The following is a 26378-nucleotide window of genomic DNA, read 5'->3' on the forward strand; positions in this document are numbered from 1 at the left end:
CATAAGAAATCAACCGTACACGTCCGCAGCATTCTGTTGCCGGCAAGTTGTAGAGCAGGTTAAGGTCTTCATTTTATTCAGTGTGCGTGCAATCACGTGACCCTTGCTTCCGGTCGAAAAAGGCCCAAACCGGAAGTGGCTTATTATTTGAAAATGGTAATAGAAATGAACTTGCTTTTAACGGTGTTAGTCTCTTGGCCAATAGAATTCTTCAAATCATCTATCGATGACGTCATGCAATCTTCGAGCGCCCTCTAGCGACAGGTTGAAAATTAGCAAAAATGTATTTTGAATAGATGTCTGTGGCGAAGTTTGTCGGAATCGCCTAAATATTGGTGTATATAATGACCTTGACCCACTTAAGACGTGTGCGAAGTTTTGGGCTAATGACGTCATTAGACCGGAAGTTATAATAAAAAGACCCTTTTTCATTTGAAAATTCCTGAAAAATCAACCATGGCAGTTTTTATATTTGTTTTTACTTTAATTGTCGATTGAAGGGTAGGTCTAAAACATTTCAAAGTTTCGAGGCGATAAGCGAACTCGAACATACCCTGCGCACGCTTAAAACTTCACGTTGACAATACCTCTGCTTCAAAACATGCACAGGACAGGACGTCCACAATGTACATGTACATGTACATGCTCGTACGTTGTACATAGGTACATACATCGTATGTCAGTCAGCCTGCAGCGCACGTGTTGCTGAGGTCAAATCCTGTCCACAGTGACCGTTTTAGCCGATTTTCAGCTATCTTTGACAGATTTTATGTTCATGCATGCGCGTAGACAGGGACGTATTATATCACTTTTGGCATTAATCTTTGTCAGACATCATTGAAAGTTGGCATAAGCATAGTCCCTATAGCCAAGATGTGTCCCGAAAAGTGACGTCATGATGACATCATCAAGTGATTTATTATGGATTTATGAAAAATTAATTTTTCTCATAGACTTTGTACCCAGCTTTCTCCACAAGTCTTTCCCTATACAACACTGATATATCTTACTGAGTAGTTCTGAACTTCGGCTGAGAATTACTATGAGAAGGAAAAAGAAATCGTATTTTTTTGACGTCTGTCATTTGATTGAAAATATTCCCAAGATTTAGAATAGCAAGTAATATTTGATAAAAATGTTTCAGTTTAAAGGAAAATCACTAATTTAAAGGTGCAGTTTTTTAACCTATTGACTTTGTACACGTTTTCTAGCCACCATTTTCATAACTTGGCGATCTGGAATCGTCATCAAAGTTACAGCCAAGAAAGACCCTCATACAAAAATTAGGCCAAGACTATGACATCATGATGATGTCATCATCAAATGATTTATTATGGATTCATGAATAATTAATTTTTCTCATAGACTTTGTACACAGCTTTCTCCACAAGTCTTTTCCTATACAACACTGATATATCTTACTGAGTAGTTCTGAACTTCGGCTGAGAATAACTATGAGAAGGAAAAAGAAATCGTATTTTTTTACGCCTGTCATTTGATTGAAAATATTCCCAAGAGTCAGAATATCAAGTAATATTTGATAAAAATGTTTCAGTTTAAAGGCAAATCACTAATTTAAAGGTGCAGTTTCTCTGCTGTGGGATTTTTAACCTATTGACTTTGTACACGTTTTCAAGCCACCATTTTTATAACTTGGCGATCTGGAATCGTCATCAAAGTTACAGCCAAGGAAGACCCTCGTAAAAAATTCTGCCTAGACTATGACGTCACGATGACGTCATCACCTAATTTTTTATTGATTTTTGAAAATTCACGTTCATATTGTGAAGTCTTAAATCTACAGAAATGTAAGTCCGATTGGGTTGAAACTTGTTATTTGGCTATACCAGGATGTGTTATAGATTAAAAATGAGGTGACGTCATGATGACGTCATCCTGAGATTTTATATGAATATTTATTTGTTTGGACCTTTTAGCCATATCTCCCGAACGCAACATGCAAAATGCAAAATTCTTTTGACAGATTTTATGTTCATGAATATTCAGGGCATATTATTGATTAAAAAAAATCATAATGCGGAAAAGCCCTATGTTCTGTTGCAAACAGACATAGACCTCTAGTTTTTTTTCTCTTTTTTTTCTTCCACTTTTTTTCCCATAGGATAACACATGTTTTCGTTCTACAACGCACTTTTGGACTTTTTTCAAATCCGATCGACTTCAAACCTGGCACACATTTAGACCACCATCTGAAGATGTATGCCGAAACTTTTCGTCATGCTGACGTCATCACGTGTCACGTGACGTCATCCTCAAAGAGCATACTTTAAGGCCCTATATCTACAGAACCGGAAGTCCGATTTGGTTCAAACTTGGTATGCAAGTATTCCGGGACGTGTTATAGACGAAAATTGCAGTGACGTCGTGATGACGTCATCATGTGATTTTATATGAATTATTCAATTTTTGGACCTTTTACTCATATCTCATAAACGGAATGTGGTAAAATCGAAATTCTTTTTGTAACAGGTTTGTTAGGTCATAGATAGATGCACACAATTTCGTAAAATGTGTGACGTCATCATGACGTCATCAAAAACGTGATTTTTTGATTCACATATAAGGGTATGTCCGATCGTTATGAAACTTGGTGGGTAGGTAGGTATAGATAACAGCATTCAAAATCTGAAGTGACGTCATCATGACGTCATCATCTGATTTTTTATGAATTTTTCAAATTTTAATATTTTCTTCAAATTTTGCAAAAAATGTATAAAATACGGTCCGATCGACTTCAAACCTGGCACACACTTAGACCACCATCTGAAGATTCAGGTCGAAACATGACGGCATCATGACGTCATCACGTGTCACTTGACATCATCCTAAATCTGCATAGTTTAAGTCACTATATCTAGAGAACCTGAGGTCCGATTGGGTTCAATCTCGGTATGCAGATATTCCAGGAAGTGTTATAGACAAAAATTGCAGTGACGTCACGATGACGTCATCTTTTGAATTTATATGAATTGTTCAATTTTTGGACCTTTTACTCATATCTCACCAATGGAACGTGGTTAATTCGAAATTCTTTTTTGCAAAAAGTTTGTTAGGTCGTAGATAGTTACAGAATTTTTTTTTAAATGTGTGCCGTCATCATGACGTCATAAAAAATGTTTGTTTGTTTTTACATAGGATGGACACTTTTTGTATAGAATACGCATGTACATGTTCATTCGACCTGGATGAAACTCCTTTACAGCAGTCATTAATAAAACGGTCGAAACAGCTCAGTGTTTGTCCACAAACACATTTCTAGTTTCTCTTTTTTTTTTCTTCCACTTTTTTTCCCATAGGATAACACGTGTTTTCGTTCTACAACGCACTTTTGGACTTTTTTCAAATCCGATCGACTTCAAACCTGGCACACATTTAGACCACCATCTGAAGATGTATGCCGAAACTTTTCGTCATGCTGACGTCATCACGTGTCACGTGACGTCATCCTCAAAGAGCATACTTTAAGGCCCTATATCTACAGAACCGGAAGTCCGATTTGGTTCAAACTTGGTATGCAAGTATTCCGGGACGTGTTATAGACGAAAATTGCAGTGACGTCATGATGACGTCATCATGTGATTTTATATGAATTATTCAATTTTTGGACCTTTTACTCATATCTCATAAACGGAATGTGGTAAAATCGAAATTCTTTTTGTAACAGGTTTGTTAGGTCATAGATAGATGCACAAAATTTCGTAAAATGTGCGACGTCATCATGACGTCATCAAAAACGTGATTTTTTAATTCACATATAAGGGTATGTCCGATCGTTATGAAACTTGGTGGGTAGGTAGGTATAGATAACAGCATTCAAAATCTGAAGTGACGTCATCATGACGTCATCATCTGATTTTTTATGAATTTTTCAAATTTTAATATTTTCTTCAAATTTTGCAAAAAATGTATAAAATACGGTCCGATCGACTTCAAACCTGGCACACACTTAGACCACCATCTGAAGATTCAGGTCGAATCATGACGGCATCATGACGTCATCACGTGTCACTTGACATCATCCTAAATCTGCATAGTTTAAGTCACTATATCTAGAGAACCTGAGGTCCGATTGGGTTCAATCTCGGTATGCAGATATTCCAGGAAGTGTTATAGACAAAAATTGCAGTGACGTCACGATGACGTCATCATGTGATTTTATATGAATTATTCAATTTTTGGACCTTTTACTCATATCTCACCAATGGAACGTGGTTAATTCGAAATTCTTTTTTGCAAAAAGTTTGTTAGGTCGTAAATAGTTACAGAATTTTTTTTTAAATGTGTGCCGTCATCATGACGTCATAAAAAATGTTTGTTTTTACATAAGATGGACACTTTTTGTATAGAATACGCATGTACATGTTCATTCGACCTGGATGAAACTCCTTTACGGCAGTCATTAATAAAACGGTCGAAACAGCTCAGTGTTTGTCCACAAACACATTTCTAGTATTAATTGTGTTCTTATCATTATTTTTTAATAATGCGGAAGACGTCGCAGAGAAAAACAACCACTGCGTACACGTACACCACCACCTTTTGTTTGAAAAATAAATGGTTAAAAGTGGTGAGAATTAGAACTTGCCCGAGCAGATTGCGCCACACAGCATCTAGAATCCAACTTTTTGGGGGGCTCTTCAGCGGGCCCCGATTCCCACGCCATAAATTTGTGTACCCACTTTTTGGGGGGGAAAACTTATTTTTTGCCCCCCCCCCCCCCACACACACACACACACACACACACACTCACCCACATACTTGTTTCACATGACTAGTGTGGACTTTCCATTGCTTTCGTGTAGTTAAGAAAAACCAGTGAAAAAAATCATTTTTCTCAAACTGTGAAAACTCTTTCAACCCAATTTTTTTTCTATGATTCCCTTTAGTGTTTCTCTTCATTCTGCTACAGATAAACCTAACCCAAAAATGCCTCTAAACCTGTTTTCCAGAAATGGGGAAACACTGTGTGGACGTGGGGTAAGTCCACACAACGTCGGTGCTACCTACATTATGTGGACGTCTTTTGTTCGGAAGTCCACACTGCGTATGTAAGACAAGCTCACACCCACACACACACAAAATTGGGTTCTGGATCCGCCCTTGCTAACCGCGCGCGCTGTAAGCAAAGGATCTGCCTCTTGGTGGCGCTAGCTCAACAAACAGAAGTTGTGCTTATGAAATAACGCACTAGAATTACGTGTGGACGCGACTTCACTGTTTATAATTAAAGTGGAAATTCATTTGTATTCGTCATGTCTATCGGTTGAACAGGCCGTGCAGGAACGTGTCGAGCCTTCTGTCCTCAATACCGGCTCATCAGTGACTCAGTCATCACCACTCTCACTGTCATGTCAGTGTCACGTACTGAGCACATCACGTCAGACCACCAAGGCCCAAGCCGTTTTTCAACTGCCTCCATATTTATAGCTCCAAACTCAAGTTGAAAGTGGTCGGCACCTACATAGTCCTAGTTCTTAATCCTATGGCGTAACGCGTTAATACTACAGTAGGCCTACATTCATCTGTAGCCCTAACTGCCGTAGGAAACTTTTGGAAACAACCCGGCATCATTTCAGTTATTGGGCAAAAGAAGTCGCAATGTATGCCTGGCCACTTTTGCAGAGTGCCCATTGCAAACGGGGCATCATGAGATTTTTAAAAATTCGGATGCTTGTTCCAAGCGGATCCAGATGTCAGGCCGCCACCAGACAACTCCATTCCTCAATCTTGTTTTCAAAACCGCAATCGGTAACCAAACAGCTACCAAAGTGTTTAAGTTTACCCTACACTAAACGGTTACCCTTGGCAACCTGTTTGGGGTCATGGAGGACGTATTCATCTTCCGATGAGAAATCGGACTTGGATTCGTCAGTTGCTACCAAGGAGGAGACTGCAAAAGCTGTGGTGCCTAAACTATCAGAAATGACAAGGCTCATGTCTCTGGCTAAACCAGAGGCATCACGATTAGGCGGTATGTAGCAGTTTGTGCATTTATTAATTGTCATTGTTTACTCTAAACTTAAGTCTAAAGAGGTCTGGGATGTAGATGAGGCATTACATAAAGCCCCCCCCCCCCCCCACAAAAAATTCTGCTTCTGATTACATGGCATTTGAAAAAAGGGTAGGTAGGTTGGGATATATTTGTTTTTTGGCCTTTTTTTTTTGTATGATCAAATGGAGGTGTCGCGCGTGTAGTCAAGGGTAAAAGTTAATGCTGGTAATCCTTACTTTTAGGACCCCATTCCTATTATAAGGTCAAAACAGCTGACTAAATCAGTAAATGACACTCAAAAGTGACATTCTGATATTTCTTGACACATGATTTGAACAGTTGGCAAGACACCTTGAATAACAGCAGGTTTAATTTTGTGGAAAGAGGGCAAGGCTTTGATTTGTGAGAGGTAAAGACGATGGTGACAAACAGAAAATATATTTAAAAAGCAAGATGGCGAACTGCAAAACAAAAGGTAGGAAAGTCACATTTTCTTTGAAAGTGCTTTCAAAATTACAACTAAAATCAATTTACCTGAAGAAAAAAGACTGATTTAGCGTGCAAAAGTCACTTTGGTACTGGACAGTCAACTGCAAAAGTCAGTTTTGAACAGAAGTCGTAAAAATAGAGGTGTCCTAAAGATAAGGATTACCGTGTCCGTAATGCTAATAATTGATGATTTTCGGGGTTTTTTCCACACAAAAAAAACAATTAGGGTAGAGGCTGTCAAAATAGGGTACCTAGGTAGGGTAACCAGAAGCAGAGCTGTTATTTTGTTCTTGCCTAAGAAGTTACCAAATTTCCACACCCATCGATACTTGAAGAGACCCTATGGGCAATTCCGGCGTTATGACAGGAAGTGTAACATGTCGTAGTCCGAAAATTTGGGACTCTCAATACTGTGTAAGAGAGTCCCAAAACTTATCACCTAGGGATGTGTGTGAATTGTTTTCGTTTTGCTGAAAGAACGCACACCTTTTTTGTGATCCATGGACAGAACTTTAAAATGGTGGGTGTGTTTAAAAAATCTGTTACATGAAAAGCACATGAGTGATTCTTGCACTAAAAGAAAGATTAAGAATTGGGCTGTCATATCCTAGATTTTGAAAGGGCTACATGCAGAACTTCACTAGAACAATAATCCTGACATTTGGCATGTTTGGGTTTTGTTTGTTTTTTTACTCGCCCTGTCACAGCCTGTGACCTGACTTTGGACTGGGTTACTTGTGATTGACTGGTGAGGACCTGTGATGGACCTGACACTGATATGTAGCGTAACCAGCACATGATTCACTACATGTAGATGTGTTGTAAACTTTCTCCCATTTCTTGATCAGTTGCCATAGCCCTGTTGGCTTTCTCCAGTGGTGTGACCATGTTGGTGCCCTTTGCCCTCGGCAAGGTGATCGATGTCATCTACAGTGGGTCTTACGATAGCCTTGGTAGCGGTGTCATGATGACTAATCTCACCTATCTGTGCGGTGTCCTGTCTGCTGTGTTCCTGCTGGGAGCTGGCGCCAACTTTGGCCGTGTGTACCTGATGTACACCTCTGGTACGAGAAACTTTCTCTCTTTTTTTTTGGGGGGGGGGGGTTGCCATTTAACAATTGTTGACTGCTGTGATGTGGATATGACATTTTGAACACCCGAGGGGCGCATAGCACCCGAGGCGAAGCAAGTGGTCTGTTCATCTTTCAGAATTATAGCTTACATACCCTTAGGCCCCCAAAAAAGTCTCCGGTTTCTGGTATGCGCGCGCGTCGCCGTAGCCATGCGCGTCGGCAAAATTAAAAAGTTTTTTTTTCAATAAAAGATGATGTCTCAAAACCGCCAAACTCACTGGTTTGACTGGAATCATGCTGCTGCACAATTTTAACGTGTTTTTAGATTGGGTTATGGTCGAGAATAAGCTTTATGTGGCCTCTCTGGACTCCCATATATTTGCACTAAGTTTAGTCGGGCACCATTTGCAGTCATCAGCCGACATTTGAAGCAAAAAAATCAGGTAAAAAAAAAAAAAAAAAGCCGCGTCGCCACACTACTTTTTGGGCAAGCTCCATACCAGAAACCAGAGACTTTTTTTTGGCCTTAGAAGACAAACGAAGGACGCTCACAGGGGGAACGGAATGATAGAAACGCGTTAAAGGGAATGAAACGAACTCCAGTGATGTGCACTGAATGAGACACAATAGCATGAATCTGGCAAAGGGACAGAGACAATGAGCATACAGGATGGAATAATACTTTATTTATTCAGATTAATTGGTAAAAACACCTGTCTCCCAAAAATACAACTATCCAATTAAAAGTAGTATACCAAATTTGATTAAAAACCGTCCAACAGAGTAAAAATACATTAACAACAATAATTCCCTTAATTACAATAATTCCCTGAATAATATGAAAAATCTGTGCGACAATTACATGTAGTCGTGTATATTATAATTATTTTGAGTTGCATTATAACAGTGTGTTAATTATCTCAAATTTCTGAAAGATTAACGAAATACAAAGTCAATTGCAAGACTGAGCGGGAAAATATATACTAGAAAAACTGCATAGTTATATTTCTACAGAAATTCTATTGATAGAGGATAGTCGTTGTGTTTTCCAAGCTTTTGATAGCATTTTTGAATACAACCGTTGAATGTCAATGAATCGAAAAATAAAAGTTTTGAATTTATGGGACAGAGCAGCGTTTTGTGCATTTTCACTTTGACGTAGGCCATGATGACATTTCATGCCAGATTGACTTATTCCTTAAACTTGAGCACCCTTCGTATTTCTTAGACCTCATGGGTAGACTTTATGAATATAGCGGCCGTCTTATAGGGCATCCTTCGTTATTTTAATTCAGTAACAATGAGTGCTTAAAAGGTTTATTTCTGGTATGTCACAGCAAGACAAATGTATTGCCTTGATGACTGCTACCTATAAGGTCCATATACGCCTTTTTTGAAATATTGTGGGCAAGAGAGAGCGCTTTTTTTTCAGTGGGTGACCTCTCTTGTATATTCACCCCGCAAATGTATTATATTATGTTATTCATTTTTTAAAAACTATTTCATTGAAAATAAAACATGACAGAAAATAATTCTGGTATGCGCGCGCGTCGCCGTTGCCATGCGCGTCGGCGAAATGAAACAAAAAATTTTTCAATGAAAGATGATGTCTCAAAACCGCCAAACTCACTGGTTTGACTGGAATCATGCTGCTGCACAATTTTAACGTGTTTTTAGATTGGGTTATGGTCGAGAATAAGCTTTATGTGGCCTCTCTGGACTCCCATATATTTGCACTAAGTTTAGTCGGGCACCATTTGCAGTCATCAGCCGACATTTTAAGCAAAAAAATCAGGTAAAAAAAAAAAAAAGCCGCGTCGCCGCACCACTTTTTGGGCAAGCTCCATACCAGAAACCGGAGACTTTTTTGGGGGGCCTTAACTAGCCTCATAAATGTGGCCTAAGTACTGGACATCCAGTAAGCCATACAGCCGTTAAATGCGTGGAAAGGTCCGTTGTTAGGGTAGCAGAAAATAAAATCAACATTGGAATTCTTTTGTCAGTTGATAATCGCCCATATCGTTACTTAACTGCAAAAAAAACCTGTTGAATTCAGTATCTTCAGAGGTCTAGTTATCCTGTAATTTCAGGCAGATTTTAGACAGCTTTCGGCCACACACAAACACGATGGCGTCCATAGTCCTGTAATCTGCTTGAGGTCATCATCTTCATCATCTTCCTATACTGTGCAGAAACCTCCGCTGGAGTATACTCGCACATTGGTTGAAGTGCAAACAATCAGGTGCAGACATAACTCGAGGCATAAAAAGGCAAATAAGTGCAATTAAAAACAGCTATTTTCGGACAGGCTGGTTATCTGAAGGTGACACCGTTCACTCTGGTCTTGAAGACATCCAGGGTTGGTGACTCAACAACTTGCTGGGGCAGTGAGTTCCACAGGCGGATGGTGTCTGGGAAGAAGGAGCCCTCCAGTAAGGTTGTACGGGTGGGTGGGATGAGGAATTTCTGGCTGTTGCCTCTGGTAGATGAGTCGACCGGGATAAGGTGGTTGTCTGGGATGTCGATGAGTTTGTTGGTGATCCGGTACATCATTGCAACTTTGGAGATGGCTCTTCGGTGTTGTAGAGACTCCCAACCCAGTTTACTCAGTATGGTGTTGACACTGCTGTCTCTGGAGTAGTTATTCATAATGTACTGGGCAGCACTATCATGGGTCATGATAATCGTGCTTTCCACTGAGCGTGCGTCAACTTTGCCAAAGTGCATCGACGGCTGTTGCCTGTCATTCAATTCTAGTCAACAGCGCACTTCAAACCAATGATAACTGAACGACAGGCAACAGCCACTGATGAGGATGTCCAGTACTTAGGCCACATTAGCCCCATAAATGTGGCCTATTTACTGGACTGCCTCCTTAAACATAGGCCACACATCCACATGTACAAAAACGTGTCACACTTTGCCAAATTTTGATTTTCACATTTAGGCTTAGTTTGTAGGATTTTTTTGCTTTAGAAGCATTTTCACCCTCTTTATAGGCTAATCAGAAAGTGCTGCCTTTTTCAGATGTATATTTTTCGTGAAATTTCCAGATTCATTTTTACACGTTTGCGTATCAAAATTTCAACATGAAATTTCACAAAAATTAGACATCTGAAAAAGGCAGCACTTTCTGACTAGCCTATAAAGAGGATGAGTATGCTTCTAAAGCAAAAAAATCCTACAAACTAAGCCTAAATGTGAAAATCAAAATTTGGCAAAGTGCGACACGTTTTTGTACATGTGGATGTGTGGCCTGTGTTTACGGAGGCAGTCCAGTAAATAGGCCACATTTATGGGGCTAAGGCCACATTTATAAGGCTACATATAGCTATAGGGGCATGTTACAAGCCATAATTCTGAAAGATAAAGAGACCACTTGCTTATTAAATCCCCTCCTTATTTGAGTTGAAGAAGACAAGTTTGCATCTTTTCTCAGGCGAGCGTGTGATCAAACGTTTGCGGGAGTCCATCTTCAACTCCATCATGAAGCAAGAGATTGCCTTCTTTGATAAGACGCGGACCGGGGAGCTGGTCAACAGGCTGTCCACTGACACCACGGTCATCGGCAATGCGGTCACAACCAACATCTCAGACGGACTGAGGGCTCTGGCCCAGGCCATAGGAGGAGTGGGCATGATGGTACATTGAAAACCAGCAAAATTCATTAATCAGTTTAGTCCATTGATCTATCCACACAATTTGCTTACCACAAAATTCCACGCCTGCGATCACTATTGTATGTTATACAACACCTGAATACATCCCCGTCATCTGATTGATGGATCATTGATCACATGTTATTGAATTATTCTTCCCAACACACGGCGCGCTAATGGCGCGCAGCGCACAGTGCAATGGAAGTTCCATTGCACAGTGAATAGAACTTCCATTGCACGGTGTCATCGCTGGTGGCTGTGGCACTGTTTTAAATCGGGATTACTTGTATATGATGGTTCTCTACCTGTTGAACAGTTTGCATAAATTAAATATGAAGAACTTCCTTGTCAGACATTCAAACAGTTTTTAATCTGAATAAATTGGCAGTTAAAAGTCAACCAATCAGATGACAAGGATTTATTCAGGTATTAAATAAAACAAATAATGAATGTTTCACGTTCGTGCAATGGAAAGAATAATTTTCATGAGGTGACAGATGAAATGTTCCATTCCACAAGGCGAAGCCGAGTGGAATGGAACATTTCATGAAATTATTCTTACCATTGCACTCACAAACATTCAATATTTGTATACTATCTGCACAAGCAGAAAATTCTGTGCTAACCCTGTAAGCACAGAATCTTCAGTTATGGGAGTTACGCATACACAAAAGCCAAAATTCCTTGCAAACCTGTGAAATACGCTAACCCTAAGCACGGAATTGTAATAAGGAGGGGGTTTTTTTGCCCTCAAATTGGGCCCAACTTTCCAACCCCTTATTGTTAACCCTTTCAAATATTTGAATAACATTTTCCCCTTATTTTGTCTTTATTGCTGTGACAGTTCTATACTTCAGTTAAACTTGCTACCATTGTCATCAGCATAGTGCCCCCAGTGGCCGTCATTGCCGTTGTCTATGGGAGATTCCTTCGTAGTATCTCCAAGCAAGTGCAGGACGCACTGGCCAAGTCTACCGAAGTAAGAAGTGATTCAATGTTGCATTCATCCCTGTATTAGAGTAGTGAACATAGACCCACAAAACGATCTACAAATGAAATCAAAATTGCCTTTTTTCCAATCTGTTTTCATTAGATATAACTTTTGTCCAATAATCTTACCCAAAAATTTGATTTTTTTTTTTTTTTGATTTTTATTATTATTACATGTATACGTGTAATGGTACCATTAAGGAGACACGGTATCGTAATTTCTTCACACGATGGGAGACATCGGTCATTAGGGAGACATTTTCATGTCTCCCTAATGTCACAGCCACCCTTTAGAGGCAAGACTTTATCGTCGCAATTAGGTTATTTTTGTGGCTCGTGGTCTAATTAGTAAACATACCGAAATTCATGGGAAAAGGACAAAGGAATATTGGGTTAGGGCACATTTCAGTTTAAAAAAATTTGTGCACAAGTCTATGGGAATGTCTCCCAAATGTCCAATCCAAGGTAATTATTATTATTTTTATTATTATTATTTACATCTGGTAAAGAAACCAAGGAATCCTCAAAAGAGCCCTAGGCACTGTAGCTTGCAAGCAATAAGAAACATGTAGAGAGAAGACAATGAGAAGAAATTACAGTTTTAGAGGTGGGAGGAAAAAGCCCAGAAGAATATTCTGAGGAAAACCCACGGAATCAGGTAGGGACTGAGAACCCAATCCACATGTGGACCAGGGCAGGAATCGAACCACTTTTAGGTAGAAGGCGAGGAAAGGACCACTTCACCATCCTGACTCCCCATAGTGAGCCATTTACAGCACTTTTATCAACTTTGCTGTTCACTTACCTGTACATGTACTGTAAAGTCGTCAACATCGTTGTGTGAGAAACCTTTAGGTTATGATGTGCTATCAACTCATGCAGCTATTAAGAGTGCAGGCGCGGTTCTAGAGCCAATATTTGGGGGGGGGGGAGGGGCTAGCAGGGCGGATCCAGAATTTTTTTCAGGGAGGCGTGCGGAAATGTAGACCGGTTATTTTTTCCGGACACTTAGGCCTCCGAAAATCAATAGGTGTGTGTGGGGAGGAGGGGGGGCTTGTGCCATATTTTCAATGGGGAGTGCCAATAAAATCCTACAATCAGGCACAATATATTAACTACAAATGCACCCTTGTCACGACTATTTCTTTAGGGGGAGACCGTTCACATACTATGTCAAATTCCTTCTTTTTGCTAATGCAATTTTTTTTATGGAATTTTTTTTTGGGGGGGGGCTAAAACTAGTGCTTTATATTCTTTGGAGTCGGGCGCATTTGCTATTGGCACAAGGACTAGCTGCACTGAACTTACTGCTTCGCGTCACTAGATACCGTCCCTTCTCAAATTGAAGCGATACCACAACTAATTCAGTGCTGAATAAGTGTGTATTGCCTGTGTGTTCAGGTCGCTGAAGAGAAGATCAGCAGCGTCCGGACTGTGAGGGCGTTTGCGCAGGAAAACCGTGAGAAACGGGCGTACTCTAGCAGCGTACAACACGTTCTGGATCTAGCGACGAAGGAGTCCTTGCTTTGGGGCGCCTTCTATGCTGCGGTAAGTACCCAGGATAAACCTGGTCGCGTTTCTTTCCCGTCTTCAGATTCCACACCAGGAATGTTTTAACAGAACTGATGCATGTGTTATCTCTCACTCTTTGGAGTTCTCGCATGGAACACGTACCCCTCGTCACGCAGGTCCATCCTCTTGCAAAGGCGGTGCTAGTTTGCGTGGTTGCATTCTTCATGCCAATCTGTGACGGGATGCACCTGTGCCCTTCATTTACTGGCATTGTTGAGTAGGCCACGCATCCAGGGCGAAATTTGTCAGGATTTATCCTGATTTCAGGGTTTCTTGTCAGGATTTTTTTCCCCTTATTTCAGGATTTTTAAAGACTCCCTTTAATAGATAAATAGTAAAACAATTGTTCGCAACACATGCAACATGTGAGCTCTTTTCCAATGACCCGATAGATGTTCACCATACATCTTGACCTTTGACTTGTTGACCTTTGACCTATGTAGATGGGGCTGTCCAGCAACTTGATCATCCTAGCTGTGTTGTATAATGGCGGTGCCATGATGACTGACGCACAGATCACTGTTGGGAGCCTGTCGGCATTCCTGCTATACGCTGCCTATGTTGGTATATCTGTAGGAGGTATGTAAAGACTTTATCCAGTCAGTGTTATCTGGCTGATTTGTTCAATCTGGCTGATTTGTTCGGCTGGCTGGTCTTAAACACTTTTCCAGTGTCACATGAAATTTGGAGCCCTATGAAATTTGGTGCCTTTTACCGTTTTAATGGTTGAACGTTCACAATCCTTACGTAGGCAAGCGCAACACTACCAGTGAGTCAGCATTTCATAGTCCTAAATTCACAACACCGGCACAGCTGCATTCTGCGCCACATCCCGCAGGACGGCAATGCGTGTGCCAATCTCCATATAAAGAAGTTGTTTACCACTACTCGCGAGACCGGACATACCATAATATAGCTAGAGGGGTGTCCCGAAAAACATGACGTAAACTTGTTGAACAAAATCGTTGGAAATTTATAATGTTTGACTTGCTTATATTTTTAGACCGAAAAGTTTTGATTTTTTTTGACCGAAATGGTATTTATGAATGGGAATAAATATTAGTTGGGCCGGTATTATACACTATGTTTAAGACCAGTTGAAGTCTGGATGCTGATAATTCCCCTCGCTTTCAGCTCAGGTAATTATCAGCATCCAGACTCCAACCGGTATTAAACATAGTGTTTAAAAGGTACATGAAGCACACATTTATTCCCTCATTTAAGACATTGCTTTCCTAACAACTTAAATAGGTGTCACTGCCTTGTATAAATACAGCGTGAGTAAAATAGGAATTGAGCTAACACATCCCCCCCCCCCAGATATCTCAAATGAATTCCTGAGATTCTGGTAACACAATGACCAACACAAAAGGGGGGGGGTTCCCTCTGTCACATATCGTGCTACATGTTATGTTTTCTTATACAGGACTAACATCACAGTAATTTGATTTCCTGTTTTATACAGGCATAAGCTCTTTCTATTCTGAGATGATGAAAGGTCTTGGGGCCAGCACTCGGCTCTGGGAAATCCTGGACAGAACACCGACAATTCCTCTCACAGGTAAACAAATGCAGCATTTTCTTTCACCAGTGATTCCCAAAGAATGTCGGTGTGTTGTAGTAACTGAAGTAGAAAAATTAAAGGGACATTACGGCCTTGAATGCGCCCAATTGGGCTGCAAAACACGTTGTAAATGAAATGATATTAAAGGGAATGTACATCATTAGCTTATGCTTTAATTTTCAGAAATGAACTATTTGAGGGGTTAGTATAATAGATCAAATTATTGTTACACTGACATGTTTGAAGTTTTGTTTTCGAAAATGCTGGAAAAACCAAGAAAAACAAAAATGTTCAAGTAGTCTGATTCCCTGACTCCACTGAAGATGAAATGGATCAATTTACAGATGCCGGAAAATTGTACGCAAAGGGAACCAGTCTAGCTGACCTGCACCCATTCATGAACATAAAACCAATTAGCAAACAAAATTGGACTGAAAAAAATGGTAAATTTGGAGCAGTAGTGAAAAATAGTTAGGTTTTTCCTACAGTGGTCGGCCGACCACCGTTGGAAATGTAAACAAAAATATAATTTTTCAAAATGACTTCACACCAGGTGCCATAATTTTACAGGATGCTTTAGACTGTCATTTACCAACATCCTGTAAGGTATTTCGTAAAAACTTGGTCATTTTTTTTTCGATGTTTGCAAATGTTGTATTTTCCCTATTGAAAGAGCATTTAAAAGTAGAATATATACGTCCCCACAACCATCCTTTAAAAACTGGGCATTTTTGTGTTATTCTTGCGAGAATCATGCAAGAACGAATATCGGGGGTCAAAATTTTGTTCCACGAAAAATAGAGCTGTTCGGTGCTAGTTGTGATCCAGCCAAACAGTGGTTCGCACTCTGCGGACGTGTAAAGAAACCTTTTTTGTATTTGTAATGTGTGTATTGTGTACCACGCTCACAATAGACACGACTTGAACTACGTATGGGTATGCCACAAAATGTCCGTCGCGTCCGATGTAAACAACTGTTTATTTTCGTCTTCTCTCAGGAACGGTAAGACATTAGGTTAGTTTCCTTTCAACCAGACCTTTGAAATGGTATAAGTAAACAATCCAAACCACAAACTTTTCAGGGATTCCAGGTTGTAATGGCCCTTTAAAGGGAATATACATCATTGGCTTTTGCTGTAATTTTCAGAAATGAACTATTTGAGGGGTTAGTATAATAGATCAAATATTGTTACACTGACGTGTTTGAAGGTTTGTGTTCGAAAATGCTGGAGAAATCAAGAAAAACAAAAATGTTTAAGTGGTCTGGTTCCCTGACTCCACTAAAGATAAAATGGATCAATTTATAGATGTCGGAAAATTGTAAGGTAAGGGAACCAGTCTAGCTGGCCTGCACCCGTTCATAAACATGTAACCAATAGCAAACAACATTTGGACTGAAAAAAAGTTTGTAAATTATGAGCAGTAGTTGAAAAATAGTTAGGTTTTTCCAACGGTGGTCGGCCGACCACCGTTGCAAATGTATACAAAAATACCATTTTCTTGAAAATGACTTGACACCAGGTGCCATAATTTTACAGGTTGCTTGAGACTGTCATTTACCAACATCCTAGTAAGGTATTTCGTAAAAACTTGGTAGTTTTATTCTTCGAGGTTTGCAAATGTTGTATTTTCCCTTTAAGCTTACTACCTGTACACCTTGCAAAATAACTTTTTTTAAAATGTCTACACCTCTTTACCTTCAGACGGTCTTGTCCCAAATACCTCCGCTCTTCAGGGGCACATTGATTTCAAGAACCTCCATTTTGCCTACCCACTGAGGATAGACCAGCCCATCTTTAAGGAGCTGAGTCTCACAGTGCCTGCAGGCTCAGTCACGGCTGTCGTTGGATCCAGCGGGTCGGGGAAATCTACACTTGGGTCGCTTTTACTACGATACTATGACGCAGATCAAGGTACTGGCAAGGTTTTACTATGGTTAATTTGTATAATTAGTTTTGTTACACCTCTGTCTTGACTACTGTAATTTCATTGGCTGAGAACGATCACGTGTAAAGTTGATAAAAAGTCATGGCACACTCCCTGTGGGATATCACGTGATATCCCACAGGGAGTGTGCTATGATTTTGTACTTACAGTAAGTGTACTAGGTGTAAAACACTTGTTTCCTTGGTACCCACGCTATTTTCACCATGTTTTCACACATGAGTGGGAGCAGGGAACTAGCAGACAATCACTGAGCTGTTTCGAACATGTGACGGCGACATGATGTGAGTTGGCGTTTGATTGTCATGATTAATTGCGTTTTCTGCTGTTTGCTTTCGTGATTTTTACATCAAAATCCAAAGAAACCAAGACAGAGGTATAACAAAACAATTGTTGACTGCTTCGCCTCGGGTGCTATGCGCCCCTTGGGTGTTCGAAACGTCACATCCCACATCACAGCGGTCAACAATTGTTAATTATACAATAAGTGTAATATTACTGTTTAATAAAATATATATCATATGAGATATTGTTAGTTGTCCTACGAACAAAGAACATGGGCTAATGTAGTGCGTCTATTTCCCACATGACACTGGGCTGAAGGCCGAGTGGTATAGCGGACACAGTCACATTTTATTTTCCTTGTTCCACGAGCATGAGTAGTCTATTATTATGCGCGAACAGATTTGCTGATTAATTAGGCAAGACCCCGCCTCTTGACTTCCTAGATTTTGACCAATCAGCAGGCGCTTTCTACAGGTGTATCGCGTCTTCGGTCATTCACCCGTTGTGCATCATAGACATGGATTTTAAAAAAAATGTCGCGGCGCTCGGTATCATGCAGGTATCATGTTACCATGTTACGCGAATGCGCTTCCGGCTGTTGTTGTATTACAAAACGCTGCATTCGAATTGACCAATCACAGCGTTAGTCCTGATTTTGGGATGAAATGACGTCACGATTTATAGTAAAGTCGACTCTGATTGGCTGTCGCGCTGCTTGCATAAATCTGCATGCTTTGACATATCAGACGTTAGACAGGAGATGGCTCCGTGGATAACGGGTGATACTCAGACTAGAGCATGAGTGGGATAACAAATTTGTCTTCAAGCAAGCTTGACAAACGGAAAAGTTGGAACTTTGTAGCAGCCTCCTTTTTATTCCCCTGGCTTCAGCCATAAAGGGGCATATTTCAATAGTGTATTCCTTCTGTGTGTATGTGTGTGTGTCCGTCCGTCTGTCCATGTGTTCCATTTTGGTAAGGTCAACTGCAGGCATGCAACTTTTCCTCGGATCAGCTGATTTCCTCTTTTTTACCTTCCATGTGTGCCATTAAAATTTGAAAAACACTGCACAAAGTCTTCGAAAGATTTGAATTTCCTCTTTTTTTGTGACTTCCCAGTTGCATGCCTGCAACTGTTCAGTGCTGTCATATGAAAAGTCAGACTTCAATCTCAACCAAACTTGGTGACAATAATCTTTGGGTAGTGGGACTTCAGATGACTTGAGACATTTGAGGTCAAAGGTCGTCTAGGGATCAAATGAGGTCATTGTTGATTTTGGTCAGGTACACTGAAAAGTGTGCTTACTAACTGATTGTATAAATAATGCCAGGGGGATCGCGCAAGTTTAAATTGCCATATTTGTTTCCTCTAAATTCATTAATATAAAGCTTTTAACCCTATATATATCAATATAAAACCTCTGATTGTTTGTGTGTAATCAAGGTCAAATTTTGCTGGACGGAACGGACGTCAGAACACTGAGCCCTGAGTGGCTGAGATGCCAAATAGGAACAGTCAGCCAGGTAAATCTCTCATTAGGATGTCTTTCATTTTGTCTTGGTCTTGATGATGGCTTCAAAAGGAAGTTTATTTCCCTAAAATGTAGGTTATGGCCAAGTCATATTCCAGACTGGGAACTGACCTTCAGAAAAAAAAACTCTATATAAAAATTTAGGCTTCTGCAATTTGCTTCTTCATAATTTTAGTACCAAGATCTCTTTGTGACAGGCAATTCAAGTGAACAGTGCCGAAAGCATTTCTTAGCAGTGGTCTTGTGGCCTGACTTGTGATCAACTTGAATTGTGATTGACTTGTCATTGAATTGCCACTGGCTTGTCATTGACTTGTCACTGAATTTGTCACTGACTTGTCCTTGATTGACATGTCATTTACTTGTCATTGCCTTGCCATTGAATTATCATTGGCTTGTCATTGACTTGTCATTGGATTGTCACTAACTTGTCATTGACTTCTCATTGACTTGATTGACTCGTCACTGACTTGTCCTTGACATGTCATTTACTTGTCATTGCCTTGTCATTGGCTTGCCATTGATTTATCATTGGCTTGTCATTGGCTTGTTATTGACTTGTCAACAACTTGTCATTGACTCGTCATTGACTTGTCATTGATTTGTCCTTGCCTCAGCATTGACTTGTCATTGACTTGTCATTGATTTGACCGTAATTCTGGCATCTGTTGGTTGGCAGGAACCGATTCTATTCTCAACAACCATCGGTGAGAACATTGCCTATGGTGCCAACAATCCAGAATCAGTCACATCGGAGGAATTAGTGGCAGCAGCACGGACGGCCAACGCGCTTGGTTTCATCCAGGCTTTCCCGGACAAGTTTGACACCTTGGTCGGGGAACGAGGTCTCATGCTTTCAGGTATGTGCTGTAGTTTCAAGCCCCAGAGATTCACTTGCAATTTGATGTTAACATAAGCCTAGCTCAACTGAGATTATGTTTACAACTTACCAAAGTGCATGTGCATCTTAAATTTAAAGGTGTGCTTTAGTCCGAAGATCGCCAAAAGTTTGCATTTCATATTGTTTACTAGCCATATTTTAAAGTTCCTTGTCACAGAAAGAAACTTGTGTGAATGGAATGACCACTAGCGTTGTAACAACTCCAATTTTGAAGGACTAAAACTTTGTACCTCAAATTCGTCCACGTGATGATTACATGAAAACCGCAAATCTTTGGAATGTAGTTGTTTGAACGTTTGTATTCTACTTTAAAATATCTTTCATATCCATAGATGCAATGTGTTAGGACCCAATTTGATGCATTCAGATCGTGAGGTTGTGGGTTCGAGCCCCAACGTGGACATGCGTGTTGTGCCCTTGAGTAAGGGGCTTTACCTCAATTACTCCTCTCAACCCAGGTGTTGAATGGGTATCGGCATTATTCAATGCTGGGAAGGTAACAGACTCGCTGTGGAGGAGGTGTGGCGATCCCCCCACAGCAGCATAATGAGTCTGGCCCAATCGCTAATGAAAGAGAGATGGGCACTCCATTCCTGTGAACGCAGGTTCACAGGTGACGGCTCCTTAGGACACAAAAGTATTGGCAAAAGAGTCAAGGAGATGGAAGAATCCATCTTGGAAAAATCCGCCATCTTGAGGAGAAAAAAATGGGCCGCTCCTCCCTTTTAAAAAAAATCCCAGACGAGAAACCTGTTTTTTTTTTTACTTGGCCAAATGTCTGCTAATGGTTGCTGGATTCATCTTTGCTTCATATTTATGTATCACATCAGAATTGTTTTTCCAAAAAGAAGCTTTGTAAAAGTTGTGGTTGGTGAGTGAAAGTTTCTTTTGAATAGGTTTTTTTTTTCCCTTCTCTTGAAAGGGGGTCAGAAGCAGCGCATTGCCCTGGCCAGAGCAATACTCAAGAACCCCAAGATTCTCATACTGGATGAAGCCACAAGGTATGAAATGTTGACGCTTTGAGCACAGCGAGTCTATGTATTGATGGTGTTCCCTAACGTGATGCGGCCCCCTAACGTGGCGCACGTGCTTGGGCTCTGTTGCGGGAAAGACAATACATACATATACCTAGGGTACCCGAGTGTACCCATGAAGGCAACAGCTGGCTCGTGGTCATTTAACGGATGTTGTATTTTAGAAAAATGTTTGCTCTCAGCAATGGTTAGGTCTTAACACTCTTTAGTACTGATACAAAATTCCTCTTTTTCTTGAGAATGACAGCAAACCAGGCTGAACGATTTTACAGGATTGTTTATACTATTATTTACTTAAATGAGACTTGAGGGTTTGCGTGGTGCAAAGATCAATATAAACACCAGCAGTCTACCCCAGTATTCAGGATCCTACTTAGCATCCAGTCAGAATTGTCCACCTGTATGGTTCACCGAACACACAGCACCCTGGCAGTACTTAAACCAATATTCCAGCTAGAGTCCGGCATTCTCCTGATGATGAACAGAGCATACTTTTTGAAACGTCGAGTTAAACCAACAGGCTCTCTTCAGAACCACACATACTCACAAAAGAGAGAGTTCCACATGGTGTTACCGCAAACCTCTCACTTATTATTTACTTACAATCAAGTGGGCTTTTTATGCCCCGCGGCGAAGCTGAAGGGGCATACTGTTTCCGCCTTGTCCTTCCGTGGGTGGGTGTGTGTGTCCGGATAAATCTTGTCAGTGCGATAACTTGAGAAATACTTTACATGTGAACTTCAAATTTGGTTTGTGGATTGTTCTTGGTAATTCGAAGAGCCTATTGCATTGGGGGTCGAAAGGTCAAGGTACAAGGTCACAGTGGCTAAAACAATAGAAATCTTGTATTTATTCTAAGATCATAGGGATTAATTCATATAAAACCCACAGAAAACACTAATGCTGTCAATGAACGTTCCATGTGACCAAGGTACATGTAAGTTGATGTTAAAAGAGTTGTGTTATGTCATGGGAACAGTCACGGTTGCGGGGCATTTGTGTTTGTAAACACACCTGACTTGTTTCATAATATTTTGGCAGTTTCATTTTAGAGTGTTTGCAAATGATCCCATATGCCTTTAAACTTGTCTGTGTGTTTCTTTTATCAGCGCCCTTGATGCAGAGAGTGAATACTTGGTTCAGGAAGCGCTGCAGCGTCTCATGGTTGGCAGGACGGTTATCACCATCGCCCACCGTCTGTCCACCATCAAACGGGCCGACAACATCGCCGTGCTGGACAAAGGCAGCGTGGTGGAGCTAGGGTCCTACGAAGAACTGATGCGAGTTGAAGACGGCGTGTTTAGGAAGCTGGTAGAGCGACAGACGGTCATGAACTGACCGTAGTGTCTTTATCCCATTGGGACCACTGATCTCTATGTAACAACACTGGATAGCTCGTTGGACTTTCCAAGCTGTACAAACAAGTGAAGCTACGCACTGGTTCCCGATCCTACCATTCGAATGTGGGGAGGGAACCAGTCGCAACCACTCCCAGCGTTCAAAGATTCTAAAATAGAACGTCTTAAAGTATACAAAAAAAACAAATTTCTAAACAGAAAATTTACATTAAATATATTTTAATTGGTGCCATTGGGTTTTTTTTTATACATAAAAATAATATGTTGAGTGAAACTGAGAGAAGTGTACATATAAATTAAATGAGATGTCTTTCTTTACAAATCTACTGTTCTTGGAGTGGTAATATGGCAGACGGTGACTTCACTTCTAACGGCCCTTGGGCCATCCAGATTTTTGTATTTGGAGATCAGTGATTGGGATGTCAGGAGGGGCAGGTGCGACCACAAAGACTTCCTCAAGAAGTCAGAACATCTTCGTAACCTAGTACTAGTGAATGGTTTTGGCAAGATTAATAGTGACTCTGTAGAGGAACTGTTGAGCGTGTTTTGTGCAGTTTACTCACAACAGCTACTACTACTACAACTCAGACGACCACAGTCCAGCTTTGCAACGGATCCACCGATCATCACGATCTTCCATACAGGAGGCAAATTCACAAGTATTATCGGTCCAGTGTCCCTTGAGCACCCTTACAGAGGAGCTTTGTCTGCTACCTCCTCTGCAGGCAGTTCACGGTGACGTTGACACTGTCTGGCTCAATGCATCCTCCGATAAGTCACATGTCTTCACTCTTTGGAACGTCTCCATAAATGACAGAGTGGGGCACATGGTCTCCACAATAGCGTCCATTGAGTTAGGGTTGACTCACATCAGCCAAGGAATTGATACATCATGTGCCTGCGCATTACTGCATGTGTGTGCGCATTACTGCATGTGTGTGCGCATTACTGCATGTGTGTGCGCATTACTGCATGTGTGTGCGCATTACTGTGCAGGTTATCCTTTCCCGATTGTGGACTTGGAAGAAAGGGTTACCTGATATAAGGCCAAAAAAAAAAAATATTCGGTCTCTGGTCAGACCAAAGTTCCGGAATTGACGCGGCCACGCGGCTTCTTTTTTTTTGTTTTTTTTTGGCTTTTTTTTTTTTTCTTCAAGCTTGGATTGTACAGACAAGGTGGGGTACTATTTTGCTTTTTTGGTGTCCTCATGTACATTGGTGTCCTCCATAATTTGCCTTGGTGCTTTCGATCATTTGCCTTGGTGCAATTTCCCATTCCTTGGTGCTCTTTGGTAAAAAAAAATTGAGGAGGTGCGAAAATAGAGGGCGCTGTTGGAGCTACCGCGGAACATTTTGGAAAAAAAAAGATCGACGCGCATGATTAAAATCGACGCCCGTGCTGACCAGAGACCGACTTATTTTTTTTTTTGGCCTAATGACAACTCTGTGAAGTGCCGTGGCCTATCTAGTGGTGGTCTGGAACATTGAATTTGTGGCCTGTGGGTAATTCTGCAGGTTGTTGGTTTGAGTCTAGCGTGGGGTCATGGTGGGTGCACCCTTGGGCAAAGCACTTTGTCACTCATTGCTTCTCCCCACCCAAGAGTAAATATTGTACCGTTACTGTCCTCGGACGTCTGCCCTGGCCAAGATCGGTGAACGGCCTAACTCTCTGGCTGGAACCGCAGACACATTTTGACAGAAGTTTACTGCCAGGCCCACAGCAGACTGCCCAAAGTAACACCCTATCACGCATTCACTGGTGGGGGGGGGGGGGGGGGTCCCTCCACTGCGACTTGCTGCCTAGGTGATTGGTTAATGCCTAGGTGATTGGTTAATTGTGGGAGGTTAATTAGTGCTACATCAGAGACTTCACAGAGACCGCGCTCTGGTTACAGGCCACAGCAGAAAGAGAGCGAAGCTGAGCGTGGCCGCTTACATACACTGGCGCTGTTGGTTGGGTCCCTCACAACCCGAGTAAGTGTAGAATGTAGAATAACAAGCAATGGCAGCCATTTTGAAAATTCTGAAAATTGCTTGTTATTCCACCTATATTTTTCAAAGAACAAATCTGCGATGTCCCTTTAGCCAAATATCTTTCTCATGACATAGTCTGACAGTGTGCCAAATTCCATGCTTGTATCATCAAAGGCACAATTCCCCCCAAATATTTCCCCTATCTGCCCCACTGATATAGACAAGACAGATTCTAAACTATTGCCATGCACACTGTGACAACAAACCTTAGCAAATTTAATTTTTAGTCAACTTGGAAAATTCATCAGAAGGAGAAAGTAAACTTTTTTAGTGATGTTCTTGATGTGTGTAGTTGCATTATCATCCCAATATCTCATCTTAAGCATAGGTAAGGGACTGTAGTTTTCCGAATTCCCAGATATTCCAGGCAGCTAGTTTGTAATTTGTTCTGCAAGCAGATTGTTTTAGAACTCAAAACAGGCATATTTTTCCCCATTGCTTAAAGTTGCTTTTCCTGTGATGTTTTTGAGTTTTCACTGTAAAAAAAAATGTATTTTTTTAAGTGGTATTTTTTGGGGGGGGGGGGGAGGGGGGCAATAAAAAAGTCTTTTGAATGAGACATCAAATCAAAAATCTCCCAGCATTTAGTTATGTACTATTTACTTTTTACAAATTTTGAATTATTTGTGACCCGAATTTTGAATTATTTTAGACGTATCTTTTTGTTTGTTAAATTGACCCAAAAATAAAACCATTATTTTTAGAGGGTTGAAAACGTACAAAACAAGAAACAGTAGCTTTTTCCGTTTAACTTAAACATACAAATTGAAAGTTTGTTTGAAAAAACTTGAATATGTTTAATAGCATGGGTAGAGAATGGTGTTGGACATTGAAGGCTTCAAAATGATTCTAGAGCCAAAACCTGCTGTAGCTGAACCTGAGACAAAACTGTGGTTTCATAACCTCCATCCAAGTTTCGGAATCCAAGTTTCAGATTTAGACATCGACAACTGGAATAATCAGAACTAGAATGATAATTTATCGTACCAAAATGAGAAATTCATTTTATTATTTTCTTTGATACATTATTAAAACCTAGATATGTTTTTTTGTTCTATTGAATTTAAATGCATAGCAGCTGCATTTTCAATTAACACAATTGAATGTATACAATGTAACGAGATATGCAATAAAACAATTTTAGTGAAAAACATGTGTATCATGGTCAAAAGAAATTTCCCTTCACAATATTTTTTTTCAAAATCCAAAACTAGCAAGTATACATCTTTCTGTACGCTGAGAACTATTGCAATGTTTATTTCCAAAACGAAATATATCCATTTAAAAAAAAGTGAAAAATTTGCACTTTTATGAAATTTTTAAGAATAAAAAAAAATACATAAAACAGCTGTTTCTAAAAATCATTTTCTTTTTGCATTATTGTATTCTTAACCTGTACATGTATTTTACTATGTAACAGCTGTCAAAACTGACTTTGGCAGATAGGAGAGAGTGAGATTCTAAAAAGGGATTTGGCATTTATCGCAGTTTGGAAATAAACTCTTTGTATACTAACTAGACTGGCTTACAATAAGGGGATAAATGTGTGTTTGGCCAGTTTTAAACACTCTTTTTAAGACCGGTTGGTAATTATCAGCATCCAGACTCCAACCGGTCTTAAACAGAGTGTTTAATACCGGCCAAGCACACATTTATTCCCATTCATAAATACCTTTTCAGTCAAAAATATCAAAACTTTTCAGTCCAAATGTAAAAACAAGACACAAGTTACATATTTCCAACAACTGTTTTACTTTGTTTTTCGGGACACCCCTCTAGCTACATTATGGATTGTCTCCGCTCGCAAAGAAGACGTAAACAACTCCTTAAATGGAGGTTGGCGCGCATGTCGCGCGTACTGCGCGATGTGGCGCAAGAACGCAGCTGATCCAGTGTACAGTATTTTGAATTTGGGACTATGAAATACTGAC

General features: G+C 40.4%; 1 protein-coding gene across 1 annotated transcript; it reads left to right on the plus strand.

Moving 5' to 3' along the window:
* Positions 1–5160: 5160 nt before the first annotated feature.
* LOC119741970 (ATP-binding cassette sub-family B member 10, mitochondrial-like) lies at positions 5161–23455 on the plus strand. Its single transcript, XM_038217942.1, has 12 exons — positions 5161–5992; positions 7351–7566; positions 11015–11217; positions 12079–12213; positions 13626–13772; positions 14240–14375; positions 15262–15357; positions 17064–17273; positions 19033–19112; positions 19800–19980; positions 20944–21022; positions 22165–23455. The coding sequence occupies exons 1-12, from the start codon at positions 5620–5622 to the stop codon at positions 22391–22393; spliced, it is 2085 nt and encodes a 694-aa protein (XP_038073870.1). The 5' UTR covers positions 5161–5619; the 3' UTR covers positions 22394–23455.
* The last annotated feature ends 2923 nt before the right edge of the window (positions 23456–26378 follow it).

Source organism: Patiria miniata, unplaced genomic scaffold, assembly GCF_015706575.1.
Source record: "Patiria miniata isolate m_02_andy unplaced genomic scaffold, ASM1570657v1 HiC_scaffold_5, whole genome shotgun sequence".
Lineage (NCBI taxonomy): Eukaryota > Metazoa > Echinodermata > Asteroidea > Valvatida > Asterinidae > Patiria > Patiria miniata.

What these genes read in the sequence shown, in the direction of transcription:
- LOC119741970 (XM_038217942.1), top strand. Translation starts at nt 5,620, where the DNA reads ATGTATGCCTGGCCACTTTTGCAGAGTGCCCATTGCAAACGGGGCATC. An exon ending in AGAGGCATCACGATTAGGCG is followed by an intron (nt 5,993 to 7,350) that starts GTATGTAGCAGT and finishes TTTCTTGATCAG; the next exon opens with TTGCCATAGCCCTGTTGGCT. An exon ending in GTACCTGATGTACACCTCTG is followed by an intron (nt 7,567 to 11,014) that starts GTACGAGAAACT and finishes ATCTTTTCTCAG; the next exon opens with GCGAGCGTGTGATCAAACGT.